The sequence below is a fragment of the Podarcis erhardii genome (genome assembly GCF_964252035.2).
Source record: "Podarcis erhardii genome assembly, chromosome: 15".
In the NCBI taxonomy this organism is placed as follows: domain Eukaryota; kingdom Metazoa; phylum Chordata; class Lepidosauria; order Squamata; family Lacertidae; genus Podarcis; species Podarcis erhardii.
The window spans coordinates 18724863-18746589 of NC_138505.1; the positions used below are offsets into that span (position 1 = coordinate 18724863).

At 44.9% G+C, this 21727-nt stretch overlaps 1 protein-coding gene across 4 annotated transcripts; it reads left to right on the forward strand.

Moving 5' to 3' along the window:
• Positions 1 to 667: 667 nt before the first annotated feature.
• LOC309330349 (semaphorin-4A-like) lies at positions 668 to 19862 on the forward strand. Of its 4 annotated transcripts, none has more exons than XM_081841885.1 (14): positions 668 to 855; positions 4220 to 4330; positions 4942 to 5102; positions 9960 to 10022; positions 10615 to 10713; positions 10960 to 11071; positions 12916 to 13023; positions 13113 to 13252; positions 13722 to 13891; positions 14423 to 14576; positions 15930 to 16119; positions 17848 to 17963; positions 18688 to 18845; positions 19324 to 19862. In XM_081841885.1, the coding sequence occupies exons 2-14, from the start codon at positions 4243 to 4245 to the stop codon at positions 19727 to 19729; spliced, it is 1965 nt and encodes a 654-aa protein (XP_081698011.1). In that variant the 5' UTR covers positions 668 to 855; positions 4220 to 4242; the 3' UTR covers positions 19730 to 19862. The 4 variants fall into 4 exon arrangements, with proteins under 4 accessions (XP_081698011.1, XP_081698012.1, XP_081698009.1 ...); XM_081841883.1 differs by lacking the exon at positions 668 to 855 and adding an exon at positions 1422 to 1529; XM_081841884.1 differs by lacking the exon at positions 668 to 855 and adding an exon at positions 1550 to 1801.
• Positions 19863 to 21727: the final 1865 nt, after the last annotated feature.

Below are 21727 nucleotides of genomic sequence, written 5' to 3' on the forward strand. Positions count from 1 at the left end.
TGCATCACCCAGCTTAAGCCACAGCATCACTCAAACTATTGTTGAATCAACTGCAGATTATTGTCTCTCTCTCTAGTCGGGACAGGGGAGAAATTTGGTTCAGTTTGCATTTAAAGCCAAATCTATCAGATTTGCATTTTCCAGAACGAAAACACAAATTCACGCTTATCCAGATTTTGCAATACTTTTTGCCATTAGGAAAGTGATGGGGAAATGCACTTAAAAGTGTGAGGTCAATGACTGATCAACAAGATGTACAGCCACCACACAAGCAAATCCCATGAATGCTCAGAGGCTGACCCAAAGAACTCGCTGCTACGTCATAATTGCTTTGGACAACAGATGGTTGCCACAGGATCTCCTAAATCCAAGGGTGTTGCCATTGTTTTACATTCCCAACTTGCTTTCAAAGCTCATTAGACTCTCAAAGACACCAGCAGAAATTTTGTCAAAGGGCTTTTACAAGAAGCTCACCTAATAACACCGGGCTCAATATATGCACCCAATTCCATACAGTTAAAATCCCTGCACAATCTTTTTCAGTGTTTATGAGACTTTATATCCAATGATCTGATTCTTGGAGGAGTCTTGAACTGGATTGTGTGAGGAATTAAGTAAACTAAGTAGCTGCGCCTGATTTAAACAGCATATTCCATTTTCAGAATTTGAACCTTTTGGTTTCAGATTTGCCAGCCATTTTGTGCGTGCTGAATTGTTGATGCTAGCATTGTTGTCCCATCATCACCCCAGTTCAGACATCTTATTATGATCCTCCAAAACATGGCTTGCAGTGCAATCCTGATGATGCATACTCAGGAGTAAGTCCTACTGAGTTCAATCAGACTTCATTCCCAAGTAAGTGGGAGCCTTAGAAGATACTACAGAGGTGTGTGTGCACGCTCCTCCTCTCATGTTTCCTGGTTCTTTCCTCCATTCCTAAGTTTCCTCTGGTGATAGTTTGCTGCTATGTCTGAATTGGGTAAAACCAGAGCTCCTGGTCACCTCCAAGCCCTGATTGGGAATGATGGCTTTAAATGTCATCACCCTGGGCAATTGTAGCACCCATGGTTAAAGGAGACCTGGAATTGGAAGAAGAGAACCAGAATCCTTTCTAGGAGGAGGAGCTTCTGTCACGTTCCCTAACTTCCAGACTTTTGCTTAGAAGAATTGTCTTAACTGAGCTATCTTGGTGGAAGAAATGAAAGTCTAGTAGACCAACCTGCTGCCATTCAGGTGTTTGGAGCTCTAGTTTCTATCAACCACAGCCTGGGGAACCTCTGGCATATTCAAAACCCACTCTCATAACAAAGAGTTCCATCTGGACGTGGGTGACTGGCAACTTTTCACTAAAAAGGGGGGGGGGAATATTGTTTTTTCTGACTTCTGATGCCATTGGTTGCCATTGTTTGATGTCACAGACAAGCTGAGCACCAAAGGGTTGGGGTTTGCTGAGAGAGGTCAGAACAAGGATTGGTGCAAGACAAGGCAGAGCAGATGCAGGGCAAAAAAACCTGGAGCCTGAGAAAAGAGTAGGTGCTGGTGAAGGAGAAGACTTTGTGGCCTAACTGGGGAAAGAGCAATTGAGCCTGGGGAGGCCAGGGAAAGGGGACGTGGGGTCCTGGGGAAAGGAGAGCCTGGGGAAAGGATGAGCAGAGAAGGCCTGGAAAGCTTCTGATCTACCTCTATGGCTTTGGAATTCCGCCCCAGGAATTTTGGATAAAAAAGAGCATGAGCCTTCAGTTTGTACCATCACTTGTCTTCTTCGGTGGATCTTCCCACAATTAGTGATTACCCCATGCAGGTATTTTCCACCTCACCCGCACTGAAGCTCTCACCCACAACGTGAGAACTTTAGCTCCCCAACTCGGCCCAGTATACCTGAAGGGGCATCTCTACCCCCATCGCTCAGCCCAGACACTGAGGTCCAGCGCCGAGGGCCTTCTGGCAGTTCCCTCACTGCGAGATGCGAAGTTACAGGGAACCAGGCAGAGGGCCTTCTCGGTAGTGGCGCCCGCCCTGTGGAACGCCCTCCCATCAGATGTCAAGGAAATAAACAACTATCTGACTTTTAGAAGACATCTGAAGGCAGCCCTGTTTAGGGAAGTTTTTATTGTTTGATGTTTTATGGTGTTTTTAATATTTTGTTGGAAGCTGCACAGAGTGGCTGGGGAAGTCCAGCCAGACGGGTGGGGTATGAATGAATGAATGAATGAATGAATAAATAAATAAATAAATAAATAAATAAATAAATAAATTACTACTACTACTACTACTACTACTACTACTCTTTTCCTTCCTGCATTTTCAGAAGAGCCTTAGGCAGATACATCCTAAAGTTGCCACTTTGGCAACTGAGAGCCATATACAGTGGTGCCTCGCAAGACGAAAAGAATCCGTTCCGTGAATCTCTTCGTCTAGCGGTTTTTTCGTCTTGCGAAGCAAGCCCATTGGCGGCTTAGCGGCTTAGCACTATTAGCGTTATTAGCGGCTTAGCGGATAAGCAGATAAGCGGCTTAGCGGCTTAACAGCTTAAAAAGGGGGGGGAGGGGAAAAAACCCGCAGGAACTCGCAAGACATTTTCGTCTTGCGAAGCAAGCCCATAGGAAATTCGTTTTGCGAAGCACCTCCAAAACAGAAAACCCTTTCGTCTAGCGGTTTTTCCGTCTTGCAAGGCATTCGTCTTGCGGGGCACCACTGTATTTAGGAATCTTTGATCAGCCAACCCATTTCAAGCAGTTTTATTTGATTGCCAAATATTTTATATTTTGTAATAACTTATCTCACACTTAAAGGTAAAGGTAAAGGGACCCCTGACCATTAGGTCCAGTCGTGACCGACTCTGGGGTTGCGGCGCTCATCTTGCTTTATTGGCTGAGGGAGCCGGTGTACAGCTTACAGGTCATGTGGCCAGCATGACTAAGCTGCTTCTGGCGAACCAGAGCAGCACACGGAAACGCCGTTTACCTTCCTGCCAGAGCGGTACCTATTTATCTACTTGCACTTTGACGTGCTTTCGAACTGCTAGGTTGGCAGGAGCAGGAACCGAACAACGGGAGGTCACCCCGTCACGGGGATTTGAACCGCTGACCTTCTGATCGGCAAGTCCTAGGCTCTGTGGTTTAACCCACAGCGCCACCCGCGTCCTTATCTCACACTTACCAAACTCATAAAATATCAATGTGGTGTACAAAAATAGATGCAACAAAGCACAGAATACCATACCAACAATACACGACAGGGTCCAACCTAAGAAAATTTAAACAGCCGAATAGGTCTGTCAGCATAAAAAGGTTTTCAAGATAGTCTTGAAATTTAACAGTGAGGATGCCAGCCAGACGCTTACATACCTGACTTATCGGGAAACCCAGGGGTCAACTAGCAGCATTCCTAAAAGTGATCCCTGTGATGAAGCTACGATATAATAATAATAATAATAATAATAATAATAATAATTTAAATATATTAAATATTTATTTATTTATATTTATAATTATATTTATTTATAAGTGCTCAGATCCTTAAAATATCTGGTACTCAAGTTGTTCAGGGCATTGTATGTTAAAATAAAACTTGAACTTGACCCAGTAGCATATGGGCAGCCAATGCCGATATTTTAGAAGACAAGATGTTGGCTGTTTGCCCCCATCAGCATTCTTACTGCTGCATTGTGCAACAGCTGTAGCTTTCAGACCAAGTCCCAGGGGCAGCCCCACATACAGTACATTGCAGTAGTCCCGTCTCAGGGTTATCAACCCACAGCCTACTGTATTCCAGAAACATCCTTAGCTAGTGTACAGAGGAACCTTGGTTCTTGAACGTCTCCGTTGACGAACGTTTCGGAACTTGAATGCTGAAAACCTGGAAGTTACTGCTTTGGTTTTCGAACGATTTTCAGAAGCCGAACGTGCCACGCGGCTTCCATTTTGAGTTTCCCTATTGTATTGAGGCTTCCGCTTTCCGTTTTCGGTTTCTGAATGTTTCGGAAGGGATTACGTTCGAAAACCCAGGTTCCACTGTACCAGACAAAGCTGGCAAAAAGGACATCTAGCCACAGAGGACACTTAGGCGTCATATAACAAAGGTGTAGCCAAGAGTATAATATGTCATTAACGTTTTAGTGATGACTTTCTTTCTCTTTCTTTCTTTCTTTCTTTCTTCTTCCCTTCCCTTCCCTTCCCTTCCCTTCCCTCCTCTTCCCTTCTTCTGCATTTCTTGACAGCTACCATCTGCTGATAACCAACCATGAACTCCAAACACTTCTTCATTTGCCTCCTGACGTTTGCCAATGCTCTGGCCACAGAGCTGATGCCAAAGCAAACCACCCCGTTAAGTGAGTAACTCAAAGGAGGACAGAGTCAACATCTGTGCACTAGGGGAGAAGTTGAAAGGGTGCCTCGAAGGAGATGAGCAAGATTTGGGATGGGAAAGGTTAACAGTGGGCTGTGAGTGTATTCATTGGTAGGAATAAACTATTATACCTCATCTAGTCCTGTGCCAACATTCAGAATTGGTGGATCATGCACATCTGGGTGGGAGAGCAGGATCACATCCATCTGCCCCTGATGTTTGTCATCTGTGGATTCTTAGCACGTGCACAGGACTAGAAACTTGAGACGGTTGAGTATTTGCACTGTATGCATATGCCGTCTGCAGCCACCATTGTGCATGTGAGGATGTCCCTTTCAAAATGGCACCAGACTATGCGCTATGCTGGGCACACTGGGCCCATGTTGGGGACAGAGTTGCTGCATATTCACACACACCACCCAATGATCCACCCTGTAATACACCCTCACTGGTCATGGTACAAAAGGGACACACTGACTTTTCCTCTGAGCAGGAAGCGAAAAAGCTGAGCATCATTGAGCACTGGAAACCAGGACTGGCTACCAAACGCTTGCTGAAAATGTACCTAGCCTTACTCTCTTTTTTTATCCTCAGGGGACCCTAGACGAAAGATTTTCCCATTCATGCAAAAAGGGGTTCAGAACTGGGACACTTTCCTACTGAGCAAAAACAAGAAAACTCTCTATGTGGGTGCCAGAGACACTATTCTTGCCCTTGACATTCGCACGGATACCACCATCAGGGTGAAGCATGAGGTGAGTGGGAAATGGGGTTTCAGGATAAGGAGTGCTGGAGAAAGTGAGAGGAAAGGTCTGGAGTGGTGTTCTGATGAGGGTGCTCACCCACATTATTCAAGATGACAACCCTTTCAACCCTGCTCCCTGTTATGTGGGAGATACTGAGGACCCTTTTAAAAATGTTTCTATGTGTGCATTGGCGTTCATCATGTTTCAGCCCTTTCTGCCCCCAGACCGCATTACTTCCCAGTTTTATCAAACCACTGTTTGCCATTAGACACCCCAACCAGGAAACTATGGCTTGCACCAGGTTTGAAGGGTAAGCAGCAGCTTAATGTTGGTTAAAGTCCTGATTCAATGTAGGTAAATAAATCATCATGTCTTTGGTTTGTTTTAATGGCTTTTTACTTAGGATTCTGGGTGCAGCCTTCCTAGGGGGCGGGGGGAGGTTTTGTTTAATTAACCCAACTTGCCACCTGTGTGGCATGTCTGTTGCAGGATTACATCAAGGTCACAAGAGATTGTGCAGAAATCCATTTAGTAGCTGCAAGGTCTTCCACCATGGGCATCCTCTAGTGCTGAGAAAATAAGCCCTGATTGGCTGAAGGAAATCCACTCTCCCTTTTGTGGAGAAGCTGACCTCTGGCCTGGGTCTAATGGCCCCTGATAAAGGTCTGTGCGATGCAACATCCACAGATGCCTCAATACAGTTTACTGTTGGGGTCTGTAACTCTAATGGTTGGAAGTGGGCGTGGCCAGCTAACTTTTGGACTTTACCCAAATCCTGAAAGGTGTCTTTACACTGTTAGCCTTTCTTATCTGTCTTTTTATGGTAAAGCGTTTGTTTTTGCTTTGTAACCTCTTTAATAGTTAATTTGTATTTATTTCCTTGCATGGCCCCATTAGCAGAAAGCAAGAGGGGAGAAGAGGGGGCAGCACAGCAGCGACGGGGAAGCAATTAAAGTTTGCAATTTAACGTGAACCCACCTAATCTGCACTTACCCAAACTGGAACACAGCTATCCTTCAAAACTTGCACTTCTCAAAATTTTGCAGTGCCATTCTCCATCCAAACTTCAAAGAAAGTGTGTTTCAAGGAAATCGTGCACAAAAAATTGTTGTTGTTGTTTAGTCGTTTAGTCGTGTCCGGCTCTTCGTGACCCCATGGACAAGAGCACGCCAGGCACTTCTGTCTTCCACTGCCTCCAGGCAGTTTGGTCAAATTCATGCTGGTAACCTCGAGAACACTATCCAACCATCTCGTCCTCTGTCATCCCCTTCTCCTTGTGCCCTCCATCTTTCCCAACATCAGGGTCTTTTCCAGGGAGTCTTCTCTTCTCATGAGGTGGCCAAAGTATTGGAGCCTCAGCTTTACAATCTGTCCTTCCACTGAGCACTCAGGGCTGATTTCCTTAAGAATGGAGAGGTTTGATCTTCTTGCAGTCCATGGGACTCTCAAGAGTCTCCTCCAGCACCATAATCCAAAAGCATCAATTCTTCGGCGATCAGCCTTCTTTATGGTCCAGCTTTCACTTCCATACATTACTACTGGGAAAACCATAGCTTTTACTATTTGGACCTTTGTTGGCAAGGTGATGTCTCTACTTTTTAAGATGCTGTCTAGGTTTGTCATTGCTTTTCTTCCAAGAAGCAGGTGTCTTTTAATTTCGTGGCTGCTGTCACCATCTGCAGTGATCATGGAGCCCAAGAAAGTAAAATCTCTCACTGCCTCCATTTCTTCCCCTTCTATTTGCCAGGAGGTGATGGGACCGGTGGCCATGATCTTTGTTTTTTTGATGTTGAGCTTCAAACCATATTTTGCGCTCTCCTCTTTCACCCTCAATAAAAGGTTCTTTAATTCCTCCTCACTTTCTGCCATCAAGGTTGTGTCATCTGCATATCTGAGGTTGTTGATATTTCTCCCGGCAATCTTAATTCCGGCTAGGGATTCATCGAGCCCAGCCTTTCGCATGATGAATTCTGCATATAAGTTAAATAAGCAGGGAGACAATATACAGCCTTGTCGTACTCCTTTCCCAATTTTGAACCAATCAGTTGTTCCATATCCAGTTCTAACTGTAGCTTCTTGTCCCACATAGAGATTTCTCAGGAGACAGATGAGGTGATCAGCACTCCCATTTCTTTAAGAACTTGCCATAGTTTGCTGTGGTCGACACAGTCAAAGGGTTTTGCATAGTCAATGAAGCAGAAGTAGATGTCTTTCTGGAACTCTCTAGCTTTCTCCATAATCCAGCGCATGTTTGCAATTTGATCTCTAGTTCCTCTGCCCCTTCGAAATCCAGCTTGCACTTCTGGGAGTTCTCGGTCCACATACTGCTTAAGCCTGCCTTGTAGAATTTTAAGCATAACCTTGCTAGCATGTGAAATGAGTGCAATTGTGCGGTAGTTGGAGCATTCTTTGGCACTGCCTTTCTTTGGGATTGGGATGTAGACTGATCTTCTCCAATCCTCTGGCCACTGCTGAGTTTTCCAAATTTGCTGGCATATTGAGTGTAGCACCTTAACAGCATCATCTTTTAAAATTTTAAATAGTTCAGCTGGAATATCATCACTTCCACTGGCCTTGTTATTTGCAGTGCTTTCTAAGGCCCATTTGACTTCACTCTCCAGGATGGCTGGCTCAAGGTCAGCAACTACACTACCTGGGGTGTACGAGCCATCCATATCTTTCTGGTATAATTCCTCTGTGTATTCTTGCCACCTCTTCTTGATGTCTTCTGCTTCTGTTAGGTCCTTACCACTTTTGTCCTTTATTATGGTAATCTTTGTATGAAATGTTCCTTTCATATCTCCAATTTTCTTGAACAGATCTCTGGTTCTTCCCATTCTGTTGTTTTCCTCTATTTCTTTGCATTGCTTGTTTAAGAACGCCTTCTTGTCTTTTTTTGGAAATCTGCATTCAACTTCCTGTATCTTTCACTATCTCCCTCGCATTTTGCTTGCCTTCTCTCCCCTGCTATTTGTAAGGCCTCGTTGGACAGCCACTTTGCTTTCTTGCATTTCTTTTTCATTGGGATGGTTTTCGTTGCTGCCTCCTGTATAATGTTGCGAGCCTCCATCCATAGTTCTTCAGGCACTCTGCCCACCAAATCTAAATCCTTAAACCTGTTCCTCACTTCCACTGTGTATTCATAAGGGATTTGATTTAGATTGTATCTTACCGGCCCAGTGGTTTTTCCTACTTTCTTCAGTTTAAGCTTGAATTTTGCTATAAGAAGCTGATGATCTGAGCCACAGTCAGCTCCAGGTCTTGTTTTTGCTGACTGTATAGAGCTTCTCCATCTTTGGCTGCAGAGAATATAATCAATCTGATTTCGATGCTGCCCATCTGGTGATGTCCATGTGTAGAGTCGTCTCTTGTGTTGTTGGAAAAGCGTGTTTGTGATGACCAGCTTGTTCTCTTGACAGAACTCTATTAGCCTTTGTCCTGCTTCGTTTTGATCTCCAAGGCCAAACTTGCCAGTTGTTCCTTTTATCTCTTGATTCCCTACTTTAGCATTCCAATCCCCTATAACGACAAGAACATCCTTCTTTGGTGTCACTTCTATAAGGTGTTGTAAGTCTTCATAGAATTGGTCAATTTCAGTTTCTTCAGCACTAGTAGTTGGTGCATATACTTGGATTACTGTGATGTTAAAAGGTCTGCCTTGGATTCGTATCGATATCATTCTATCATTTTTGAGATTGCATCCCAGTACAGCTTTCGCCACTCTTTTGTTGACTATGAGGGCCACTCCATTTCTTTTACGGGTTTCTTGCCCACAGCAGTAGATATGATGGTCATCCGAACTGAATTCGCCCATTCCCATCCATTTTAGTTCACTGATGCCCAGGATGTCAATATTTATTCTTGCCATCTCATTTTTGACCACATCCAACTTACCCAGGTTCATGGTTCTTACATTCCAGGTTCCTATGCAATATTTTTCTTTACAGCATTGGACTTTCCTTTTGCTTCCAGGCATATCCGCAACTGAGCGTCCTTTCGGCTTTGGCCCAGCCACTTCATCAGCTCTGAATCTACTTGTACTTGTCCTCCGCTCTTCCTCAGTAGCATGTTGGACGCCTTCCGACCTGAGGGGCTCATCTTCCAGCGTCATAACTTTTATATGCCTGTTGTCTTTGTCCATGGAGTTTTCTTGGCAGGGATACTGGAGTGGCTTGCCGGTTCCTCCTCCAGGTGGATCACGTTTGGTCAAAACTCTCCACTATGACCTGTTCATCTTGGGTGCCCTGCTCGGCATAGTTCATAGCTTCTTTGAGTTATTCAAGCCCCTTCACCACGGCAAGGCAGTGATCCATGAAGGGGGCACAAAAAATTACGTTACTTAAAACATGCAAAAATGTAAATATTGGGTAAAAAAAAACCTTCAGAAATAAAAGCACAAAATGATGCAGAAATGTGCAGTGTTGAATTTCAGGTTTAAAATGAGAAACTAGGAGAAACCAAAATGGATAAATAATTTCATCCCTATATCCTGCAAGAAGCAGACGGCTCAGTCACATGGCTCCATAACCATGATTTAGCATTTTGTCTCACGCAAGTCAGTGCTTTATCAAGGACCAGAGTTTAGAGACTGTAAACAGATGCAGTCTTGCTTTTTTATTTGCTTATTTAATGCATTTCTAAATTAACAGATATTTGAAAATCTCTTGAGCAATTTATAAAAATATAACACAAAACCGTTAAAACTATATTATAAAAACAGAAATTTAGTCTTGACTTTCCTCTTCCTATTTGCAAAATAATTCTGCAGGCTGAACCAGTAAGGCTGAACATTTGCAATCTGACTATTTTCCCCTTCTTTGGTTTCTCCTCCTCTAAAATGCCCTTCTTCCCCTTTTCCTGTAATAGATACAGTGGAGTCCCACGGCTGATAAAAAGGATAACTGTGCCTTGAAGGTGAATAACAAAGAGGTAATGCATTGGGGATAGAGGAAGTGCTGCCTCCCAGTCTAGGAATGTGGTGTGCATCTGTGTGCATTTCCCTCTTTCCTTTTGCTGATTTGAATGCCCACCTCCACTCTGAAGCTGCTACCTGCTATCTTCTATGGAGATAGAAACTCAGCTGCATGAACACAGGCAGCATAAGAACCATGGGCGATCCTCTTTCAAATTGCTGAGAAATAATACCAGTATATCCTGAACTATCTTATGCACAGGGATGCGGGTGGTGCTGTGGGGTAAACCACCCTGCCGCTTGGGCTTGCCAATTGAAAGGTTAGTTGTAACAAAACACCATTAGGTGTTTTGGCAGTTCTAACAAAACACCATTATGACCAGACTGCAGAATTATCTAGTGGCACCACTGCTTATTTTGACTAAATAAATAATCTGTTATCCTTTAAACCCTTCAAGAACTATTATTATTATGTGCTTGCATGCAGGAAAGGGGCCGGGTTTTCATGCATTCTTGGTTGCTATTTAACAACCACCCAGTGGAAAGCTTCTTTGGGATGCAAACGTAACTGGAAGTTCAATCCTGATTTTCTCACCTTCATCTCCACAGAGGGAATGTTTCAATTTCATCCGTGTCCTAGTGCAACTGAACGACACACACCTTTACACCTGCGGGACGTATGCTTTCAGTCCCACCTGCGTTTATGTTGTGAGTTCTTAAGGGAGAGAAGAAGGGGGGGTCCCTTTATAAGGCTAGCAACTTGAAGCTGGGCTTTTGGTGTGGCTGGCCCTGTTCTACAGAACAGCATTCCTGCTGAGAATCAACAGGCACCCACAATCTGTGCTTCCTTTTGACTATAAACAGCTCCATGGGGATGCTTGGTTTCTGAAGGACACCTTCCCATCAATTTTGCTTCTTTTGACTTTTCTCCTTTTCCTTCCCTTGCCTTGCTAGGATCTAACAACATTCAGTCTGGTGAAAGATGCAGAAGGCAAGCCCCTCCTCCTGCAAGGGAAGGGTGTCTCTCCCTATAGCCCTTACTATGGGAACACCGCAATCCTCGTTGGTGAGCCACCTGGAAGGGGAGGGGTTCCACTTCCTTGGATGTCAAAAGTTTGCACCACCCTATTGTCCACTTTGGCATTCCATAGAAAGCATAGGGACGCGGGTGGTGCTGTGGTCTAAACCAATGAGCCTAGGGCTTGCCGATCGAATGCCCGCAACGGGGTGAGCTCCTGTTGCTCAGTCCCTGCTCCTGCCAACCTAGCAATTTGAAAGCACGTCAAAGTGCAAGTAGATAAATAGGTACCACTCCAGCGGGAAGGTAAACGGCATTTTACCAGAAGCAGCTTAGTCATGCTGGCCACATGACCCAGAAGCTGTCTACAGACAAACGCCGGCTCCCTCGGCCTATAGAGCGAGATGAGCGCTGCAACTCCAGAGTTGTTCGCGACTGGACTTAATTGTCAGGGGTCCCTTTAGCTTTACCTATCTTATGCACACCCAAGCTCTGAAAGGAAGGATAGAAACCAGGGGTGCAGAAGACATACAATTCCGCTTTCATTTAAAGGCATACTTAATTAATTTGCACTTTCTGAAACAACACGCAGACTGAGACAAAGCTACCCTTCAAAATCCTAACACCGTCTCCCTAGGCCTATAGAGCTAGATGAGCGCCGCAACCCCAGAGTCATTTGTGACTGAACTTAACTGTCAGGGGCTCTTTACCTTTACCTATTGCCCGCTTCTGCATTCCACAGAGGAAGACAGAGGTCTGTTATAACATCCCCGGTTCTCATGCCATACCCTCCAACAACTCAACAGCAAAATCCGGGACACGATCTTCCCAGATACCACCTTCTCTATTCCCCTCCACCCCCCCATGAGAGAATGGCAGCCATTTTGATGCCATGATCTCATGTGATTTCACTCCGTGATTTCGCCCTTTAAAAGCACTTTTCTTGGGTGAGGCACCCAAAAGGGCAGGCCCTTTTAATTCCTTGCCAAAGGCTGTGTTCCTTTCTAGATGATTTGAACTGCAACTCCCATCAGCTGTGCTGGCTGGAGTTGATGAGAATTATAGTCCAAATCATTCGGAGAACATCCATCTAAGGAGGATGACAGCCTGTCCCCTGCCTGTATTTCCTCTTGTTGAAAGATGGACGACATGTCACCCTGCAGTGTGATTAAAATATACCCCAGGCACTGCAATGTGTGAAGCAGTTTGATGAACTGTGCATAGATTCACGCGGCCACCTTTCCCTGGGGGACAAGCCGCCCACTCTGAGATATAACTTGTAGAGGTCCTGGGGAGGGACATGAGCAAGCTTAGGAAAGCACATTGACTTACAAGATATTTAGCAAGGTATGTTCAAGGCAAAATTAGGGGCAGTCAGGGCCGGCCCACCCACGAGGCAAGATGAGGCAACCGCCTCAAGCAGCAGCATCCACAGGAACAGCAAGGAATGTATTGCCAGCTGCTGCAGCAATGTGCTCCTTGGAGGCTGGATCTACCACCTCTTTGGCAGCTCCCCTCCCATGCCACCTCTACAGCAGCCTCTTGGTGAATAGGTGGTGCTGCTGATGGGGGCTGCCCGCTGGAGTTGCCTGGGCTATGCGCCCATGCCCACCTGGCATGATTCAGAGCGGGCCACTTCCCTTGCACTGAGACGACCTTTGATTCCCGGCTCAACTATCAGGTAAGGTTGATTTGATTCCCCCTACCTTTGTTCCTGATAGACATCTTCACTCACCTTCTTCTTCCCTGGTGGTGAGCGCGTACCATTTTGCAGTTTGCCTCAGGTGCAAAAACATATTGATCTGGCCCTGTGGGCAGTGAATTACAAGCACTCTAGAAAACGGGCTGAAGGGGAAGGAGGAGTCACCGTCTCTCCTGCCTTTACCCTGCAGATGGCGAACTTTACACTGCCACCCAGGAAAACATTCCCGGGAATGAGCCCATCATCACTCGAACCCTGGGCAGTAGTTCAGTTTTGAAGAATGAGCACTGGATGACTGGTAAGAGCAGATGCTGAGGGAGCGGGGAAGGGCCTTAGAAACTAAATCAGATCTCACATCTGGCAGTTTTCTTCCCCTCCCCTCCCCAGGTGATGCAACATTCGTGGCCTCCTTCAACATCCCAGCCCCCCCAAATGACGACAAAGTCTATTTTTTCTTTTGGGAAACAGCAAAGGAGTATGACTTCTTTGAGAAAGTCATCGTCTCCAGGGTTGCTCGCATCTGCAAGGTGAGCGGCCTCCAAAATCAAGGAAGCTTTTGAGCAGGAACTTTTTTTCAGTGCTGTGAGCATGTGCAGAGGTTGGATGGTCTTCTGTCCTGGATGTTTTAGCTGAGGTTCCCACATTGCAGGGGGTTGGACTAGATGACCCTTGGGGTCCCTTCCAACTCTACAATTTTCTGATTCTGTGACACTGAGTTGATGCCGAATGCGACCAGTCTTCATCGTAGCTCAGCTTCCCTTATAAAATCCTCCAAGGCAGCTTACAAGCTTGCTAAACTCAAGAAGGAAATGTACAACACCGCATGATGAAACAGTAAGCAACAAAGCAAACCCTAAAATTAATAGGATGAATAAAGTAAAGCAGCAATTTGATTATCTCAAAAGAGCTATCAGAGAATGCCTGGGGCTGCTCCTTAAAAGGACTTTGCCTACCAATCTGATTTATCTGTGATGTTTGCTTTCCTATCCTCTACAGAACGATGTTGGAGGAAAAACATTGCTGCAGAAGAAATGGACCACCTTTCTGAAAGCACATCTTTCCTGTGCCCAGAAAGGGCAGTTTCCTTATACTGTCATTCAACACGTGTTTGCTGTTCCACACCCAGGAGGCGGTGCATTTTTCTATGGGGTCTTTGTTCCTCAATGGTAAGGCTGTGAGAATCCTTAGTAGCCGGAGCGGGGGAAGAATATTAGCCACTCAGCACAATGGGGGATAGGATTTGGTTCAGTTCCCTTTTTTTAATGGGTCCCTACCTAGTTTTGCATATTTCCAAACAATAAATGAACTGAAACACAAGTACCCTAGGAAATTTGCACTGTTGTGAAGCTGTTTGCATGCAAAAATGCATATGATGAGAAAAGCAACATACACAATGAAAAACATGAAGCAAAACTTCTTGCAAACATGTGTCTCTTAGGGGAAATAAGCACCCAATGCTGACCATGTTTCTGTGGACTTATTTGAGAAAAGATTCACAAACCGATGTAGAAATGTGACAAGCTGAACTTAAAATTGGAAAAGTGAGAAATCGAAATATGCAAATTTATCCATCCCTACTGTGGAATTTGTTTTGGGTCCCACAATGTGCTAAATACTGGTGAAGTAAATTGACTCCAAGCATATGCAGAGTGCCTTTTCCTTCTAGTGGTGCGGCTGGTTTGTACATCTCTTTGCAGGCAGGTGGGAGGTTTCTGGAGCTCGGCAGTCTGCGCCTTCGACCTTAATGCTATCAACAAAGTCTTTGATAATGGGAGATATAAAGAGTTACACCAGAACTGCTCCCGGTGGCTGCCCTATGAAGGGGAGGCCATGGATCCTCCCCCTGGCTCGGTAAGTACCGCTTTTAGCCCTCTGCTTGGAAGTGTGCAATGCCCAGCTGAATACTGCTTCTGGTGAGGATACTGAGCAGGCACCCCAACTCTAGGGGGCCAAGTTGTCTTCAGCCCCTTGAATATTTGTTGGAATGGGGTTGGTATGTGGGTGTGACGTCACGAGTGTCGTGCGTCACAGCATCAGTGGCTGGCTCCTTCAGAGCCCTCAGCCTCCTCTAGATGGTGCAACATTGCATCACGCATGTCCAATGCATGCCAGGGGCCCCTCTGATACTGATAAATGATTCTTCCTTCTAATTTAACCCCAGATTTTGAAGTTGTCATCTTTCTGAAGTGGAATCAAATTCAAATTATTTCTGAATGTTTTTGCAAGTTCCTGTGTAATTGCTTTGGCTGTCAGTTCCTTCTGTTAATTTGTGTCCTTTTGCACTGATGGAAATAAGCTGTTGAGAGGGGATTGCACATGCCTGCTGGAATCAGGGAATGCGGATTCTCAGGGATGCTGTGTATAGTTTGCCATCAAGTCTTAAAGCAAACCTATGTCCTTAGGCTGTCCTGCCAGAAGATTAGCATCTCCAGTGTTTCCTGCAGTTCTGTTCTGCCAGCTTCTCCACAAGTGAGAGGATTATCCAGTTATGACCCTTAACCAAGACTGTGTAGGGCAGGGATTGTCAACCTGTCCCTAATGCCCACTAGGATTCTAGGTGGGCAGTAGGGGGTTCTATGGCACAAGCTGAATCCTCCTTCCATCGAGCACTGATGGGTGGTAAGGAAATTTTACCATCAAGAAAGATGCATTAGTGGGTGGTAGGTATAAAAAGGTTGACTATCCCTGGTGTAGGGGATCCCACTTAGGCTGTAGAAAATTATTAGAAAGGTCTAAGGGGTTCTGGAACCCTTTGTAGAGCTCCCTTGAAATTAGTGTGTCCTTAGCTCCTGAAATGAACCATTGCCCCACAAACAGTTCAGTTTCTCCTCCAGGGAGGCTGTGTGTCTTTACAAAACGTGGAGCCAAAATTAAAATGGAGCTTCTCAGATGGATGAGACAGCCGCAAAACACACCCTACTTAACTGGCTGCTCACGCTCAACATCACACTCACCCTGTGCTGTGCAAGACTCTGAATATTTACCAGAATGGGCTTAAGTCACGGATAAAAACTGGAAGAGAACAGTATGGAGGACTCCTAATTAAGTGTGTTAGTCACATCTTCATGCCTTGGGTGAATAGGGGAACAGAGGTCCTCCTTGAAGGCTTCCCAAAGGAGCATGTTGGCCCCTGTGAGAGCAGGATGCTAGACTAGATGGGTCTCAGCCTGATCCAATGGGCCTCTTTTTCTGTCCCCCCTTCAGTGTTCTGTCAGCCCATCATCAGACAAAACCCTCGTTTTCATAAAAGAACATTATATGATGGATCAGACGATTCGGCCACTCTATAACCAGCCCGTGTTTGTGAAGCTCAATGTGAAATACACCCGGATTACAGTACACCAAACTGAGAACATCTTGGGAATTCCCTATACCATACTGTTTCTTGGGACAGGTATGGATGTTGTTTTTTCCTTCCCTGGAGGTCGAGATTAAGACATTTGCTCTGTAACCTCCTTATTCCTTTGACCCAGCAAGGGCTTACAACACAGGTTGCAACATTTAACCCAGGCTTCCTCAACCTCGGCCCTCCAGATGTTTTTGGCCTACAACTCCCATGATCCCTAGCAGGACCAGTGGTCAGTGATGATGGGAATTGTAGTCTCAAAACATCTGGAGGGCCGAGTCTGAGGAAGTCTGATTTAGCCAGATAATGAACAAGCAAGACAGACTCAATCGTGACTCTTTTGATTTTGAAAAGTGAAAGTCTCAGAAGCGGCCTGTGTGTCAAATTCATTACACTAAAAGGGGCCAGATAATGGTTAGATAATGCTAATGGTTTTCCCAGGAGAGGCTGAGAAAGCTGGTTGCTGGGATTGTAGAGCTCTTTCCTCACCCCTCTTTGTTCTCTCTGCTTAGCAGCTGATTTACCCTTGGAGTTAGGATAGGGAGCTCTAGGGAATGTATTCACTTTTCCTCCTACCTGGAGCAGATCTACACTCATGGTTTTTAATGTTAATGAAGGGTTAAGGAATGGTTCTGATAACTATATGGACACATGGTGTCCTACAGTTGTACCTTGGTTGTTGAACACCTTGGTACTCGGATGTTTTGGTTCCCGAATGCCACAAACCGAACGTCCAATGTAGCTTCCATGGCTTCTGATTTAGTGCAGGAAGCTCCTGCAGCCAATCGGAAGCCACGCCTTGGTTTTCGAACCATTTCGGGAGTCGAATGGACTCCTGGAATGGATTAAGTTCAACAACCAAGGTACGACTGTACTTTTAATGTTCATAATGTGTTATTAAAATGTGATACCAGAGGGCACTGCAGAGTAACCGGGAGTAGGGAGACTGTGGTTTGATGAAAGAAACAAATGATATGTCTAATACAGTCGTACCCTGGAAGTTGAACGGAATCCGTTCCGGAAGTCCGTTCGACTTCCAAAATGTTAGAAAACCAAATCGTGACTTCTCATTGGCTGCAGGAAGTCCCTGCAGTCAATCGGAACCCGTGGAACCCACGTCGGATGTTCAGGTTCCAAAAAAAACGTATGCAAACCGGAACAATCACTTCCAGGTTTGCGGCGTTCATGAGCCAAAACATTCGAGTTCCAGGGCGTTCAGGATCCAAGGTACAACTGTACCATTTTAATAATGTTAAACAGGTCGGCGTAGATCCAGCCTTGGTCAACCAGTCAATTAAAGAGTTGCAGCTCTGAAAGTGGAAGTGCACATTTAAACTATGGCACTTGCACCTGCAGGAGACACGGGAGGCCGCCAGCTTGGATGGCTTTACAAAAGGATTAGACAAATTCGTGGAGGAGGATGCTATCAATCTAGCCACAATGGCCTTGCTCTGCCTCCACAGTCAGAAGCAGCAATGCTTCTGAATTTCCATTGCTGGAAACCACAAGGGGGGAGAGGGCTTTTGTGCTCAGATCCTGCCTACCAGTTTCCCACAGGCATCAGGTTGGTCACTGTGAGAACAGGATGCTGGACTAGATGGGCCATTAGTCCAATCAAGTAGGCTCTTCTGGTGTTCTTAAGTGAGGATGGACTGCACAAGAGGGAGTAACGTCAGCTCCCACCCACTTGATAGTGACAGGCCCGGGTTTCAACAAACTGTTCTGCTACTACCATATCAAATTTCAGACTCTATATCTTTGCTTGGTTTTCCGCAGAGCAGGGAGCCATTCACAAAGTGGTGGTCGTCGGCAGCGATGCTCACATCATTGAGGAGATCCAGCTGTTTGAGAAGCCAGAGGCAGTCCAGAACCTGCTGCTCTCACCTGAAAACGTGGGCAGACTCTGTTGGATAAGGAACAGCAGCTACAAGCTTGCAAAAGGGCCTTAGCTTAAGGTTACCAGACGTCCCCGTTTCCCGGGGACGGTCCCCGGATTTACAAATCAGCCCCCATACAAAATCCGTTGAAGTTGAAGAGTGTTCCCGGATTCATTGAAAAAAATCTGGTAACCTTACCTTAGTTTAGAGGCTGAGTCTCCAGAACGTTTCCTGTCTGAAACCCTGGAAAGCTGCTAGGCAACAAGGAGCTAGATGAACCCTGTAGTTTGATGTGGGATAAGGCAGTTTCTTACTTAAACTTGTTCTTTATTCAAGACCACATGGACTAGAACCGTACTTTATTTTAAGGAGAAGGGCCACAGCTAAGTAGTCGAGCAAATGCTTCATGTGTAGAAGGTCTCAAGTTCAATCCTCAGCTAGAAAAAGATTGAAACCCCGGAGAGCCACAATTAAATATAAAACCAGAAAATAAAGAAACTTTGCAGGCAATCAAATTATCACAAGCACAACTCTCAATCCGTGGCTATTATTTGGGGTGAATGAGGCACTGGCATTTTTATTTAACTATATTTTAGATAGTTTTTAAGGCCAGGGCCCATCGCTGCACCTTATGGCAATAAGTCCTACAAGTTAATTATACACAATGTAAGGAAGGTCTTCCTTTCTCCTGCCCTCCTAATACTGTAGTAACAAAATATTTGTGTTTGTGCATTGTTAGGGGATCCTTTATGTGGGGTATTCCAAAGGAATTGTACAAGTCCCATTGGCCAACTGTGGCATTCACAAAACCTGTCCTGACTGCATTTTAGCACGAGATCCTTACTGTGCCTGGGATGGAAGGAAATGCAGTGATAACTGGAATAACAAATACAAAAGGTGGGTATTTGCAGGCTAGAGACAAGTCTGTGAAAGCACATAGCAGATGAAACGGTGAATATATTAGTAGGATGGGGGGGGGGGGTTGGTTGGTTTGTTTCACATTTTAATGCAAACCTACCTTATGTGCACGTCAGTTTACAATGTAAGTTGAAAGCCATCTTTCAAAATGCACACTTCTCCAGATTTTGCAGTTTTTTCAAACTGCACAAAAATGCTTATATCAGTGGAAATAATGCAATGCCTTAAAGTACTGCCCTGAGACCTCTGGGTATAGGGCGGGATATAAATTCAATAAATAATAATAGTAATAATAAGTAGGGTCATTTTTGCAAAAATGCATGTTTCAGACAATTGCGTAAAAACATTTTAATGTTAGGCGAAATGCACTTGGAGCCATATTAATTTTCATATGGACCCTAAGATTGGAAAGACCCAAAGACAGATTACTCTATCCCTGCTTCTTACTATGTTCCAGCATGGCAGGAAAGAGTAACTTTAAGCAAGATGTTGAGACCGGAAACTCGGGCCTTTCGTGTACGCGCAGCAGTGGGAAGAGCAGAGCCTCCTCAAGGACAATCACCTTGATTGCCGTAGTGGCCGTGGTTTTCTTCTGCTACCCAGACACAGTGAAAATGAAAAGCAAAGTACAGGGGTGCAGGAGCCCCCTCAAAGCCAATAAAACATCCAAGCAAGAGAAAGCCCTGTTCAATGGCAGCCAGAGCATTCTGCAAGTGGACCTTGCCAGAAAACTGCTGACAACTCCAACATCTGCTATGTCAACGTGCTCTGTTCAGGTTATCAGGGCTGACAAAAACTGCTTGGACTTGGGCCTGCCAAACAAGGATGACTCCAGAGGAGCCGTGGCAGCGGAGGAGATCTAGCCTGGCCTACCTGATTCCTCACCAGCTGTTGCAGGGAACAACCTTTCGCGATCTCACCAGCTCACACAGGCAACCTAGCAAGAACAAAAGTATTGTCACAACTGTGACGCTATTACAAAATGCCACCAGAAAACAGGGTGTTACCTCTGATTGCATTTCTTTCCCACCTAGTTCTGTCTGTACAATGCCATGTAAATGCAGGACCTAGCACCATACAACTGGCCAAATCCTTCCTACCCTTTCAGGTTCCCATCCCTACCTCCATAGACAGGATCCTGGGAAGGGTCCCCATACTCACAGCCAAATCCATAAGTCTCTCTCTTTGGTAAGAAATGCTTACCAAAATTTAAAATACAGACTCCCCTTGCCCATCTCTGATCTACAGAGCTGTCCAGTTTGGAGTGAAGGCGTGGTAGTGTTGGGTGTGGTAGTTGGGTCAGGGCTGTTTATTTGGCCTTGCTCAATGTTTTCACACTGAGATGCAACAGCCTAGATGTAATTTATCCCAGAAGGCTACCAGAGAAAGGGAGGCTACAGAAGAATGGGCCTGATTTGAGGGAGGCAGATCTTAAGGTAGATTTCCTATGTAGAAGGGGCAGCCCAACCTATTTACACCAGGAAGATGTTGAGAGTGGCAGAATGGGATACTGACAGGCCTGACCCATGGGGTATGATCGCTTCTGTGCAAGATTCACTAAACATGGACCCCATGCATTATTACAGTGAAGGTGGATCCCCGTTTTCCTTTTTGACAGAGCCTGCGCTGCATTATGGCTCAAGTGATCTTGGGCCCTTCTATTATGGGCTTGAGATATTTGGTAGGTGGGAGAGGTAGTATAGCTCCATGCTTTGTCTACTGAAAATTATTTAAAAAACAGAATTGGGTGGGTGGGAGGTGTTTGGAAGGTCTTCCTGTATCTTTACCGTGTGCTTTAAAACAGGGCAAGCTGCTTTATACTGAGAATGGGCCACTGGATCTAGCTCAGTATTGTCAGCACTGACTAGTAGTGGCTGTCTTAGGGTATCAGACAGGGGGCATTCCCAGTCCAACCTTGAGATGTCAGGCCTTGAACCTGAGATTGTCTGGTCTACCACTGTTCCATGGTTCTTCGGCTTATACCTATCTAAAGAGTTCTTCCTCGCACTTTACAAGCAAGCTAGAAGCAAAAACCAAAACCACAATACGATAGAAATAATGCAACAACAGACAGAGATAGAGGTGGTGAAGAAAGTAAAATACTTAGGAATTTGGTTAACTCCTAAAAATATCGACCTGTTCCAGAATAATTATGTACAGGTGTGGAAAGGAATAAGGAATGACCTGGAGGTGTGGGGTAGAATGAAACTGTCCTTTTGGGGCAGAATCTCTACGATAAAGATGAAAGTGCTTCCAAAGATGTTATTTTTATTTCAGACTATCCCCATTATCAAGGGGGTAGGGACTTTTAAGGATTGGCAAAGAGTGATTTCAAGGTATATTTGAAGCCAAGAATAAAATATAAAATATATTTGAAGCCAAGAATAAAATATAAACTACTAGCAGATGTGAAAGAAAGAGGAGGCTTCGCCCTGCCAGATATGAAACTATATTACGAAGCAGCTTGTCTTTGCTGGTTAAAGGAGTGGATTAAATCAGAAAATACGGAATTACTGGATCTAGAAGGTTTCGATAACAGATTTGGTTGGCACGCTTACCTGTGGGGTGACAAGAAGAAAGTCCGTAAAGGATTTGGGAACCACATTCTCAGGAGTTCATTAATAGAAGTATGGGACAGGTATAAAAATCTTCTGGAACCAAGAGTTCCACATTGGCTATCTCCGTTAGAGGTTATGTGTGTAAAGAAAATTAATATGAGAGGGAAATGGGCTACCTACGGAGAACTAATAACTAAAGAAGGAGGAAAATGGAAACTAAAACCATATGAACAAGTTAAAGATTATGTGTATGATTGGTTGCATTATTTTCAGGTTAATGAAATGCTTTAAAAAGATATAAAG

Excerpts from the sequence above, each read along its gene's own strand:
- LOC309330349 (XM_081841885.1), top strand. The coding sequence starts at position 4,243 with ATGAACTCCAAACACTTCTTCATTTGCCTCCTGACGTTTGCCAATGCT. Across the intron at positions 11,072-12,915 it reads GAACACCGCAATCCTCGTTG|ATGGCGAACTTTACACTGCC; the intron begins GTGAGCCACCTG and ends TTTACCCTGCAG. Across the intron at positions 16,120-17,847 it reads CATACTGTTTCTTGGGACAG|AGCAGGGAGCCATTCACAAA; the intron begins GTATGGATGTTG and ends GGTTTTCCGCAG.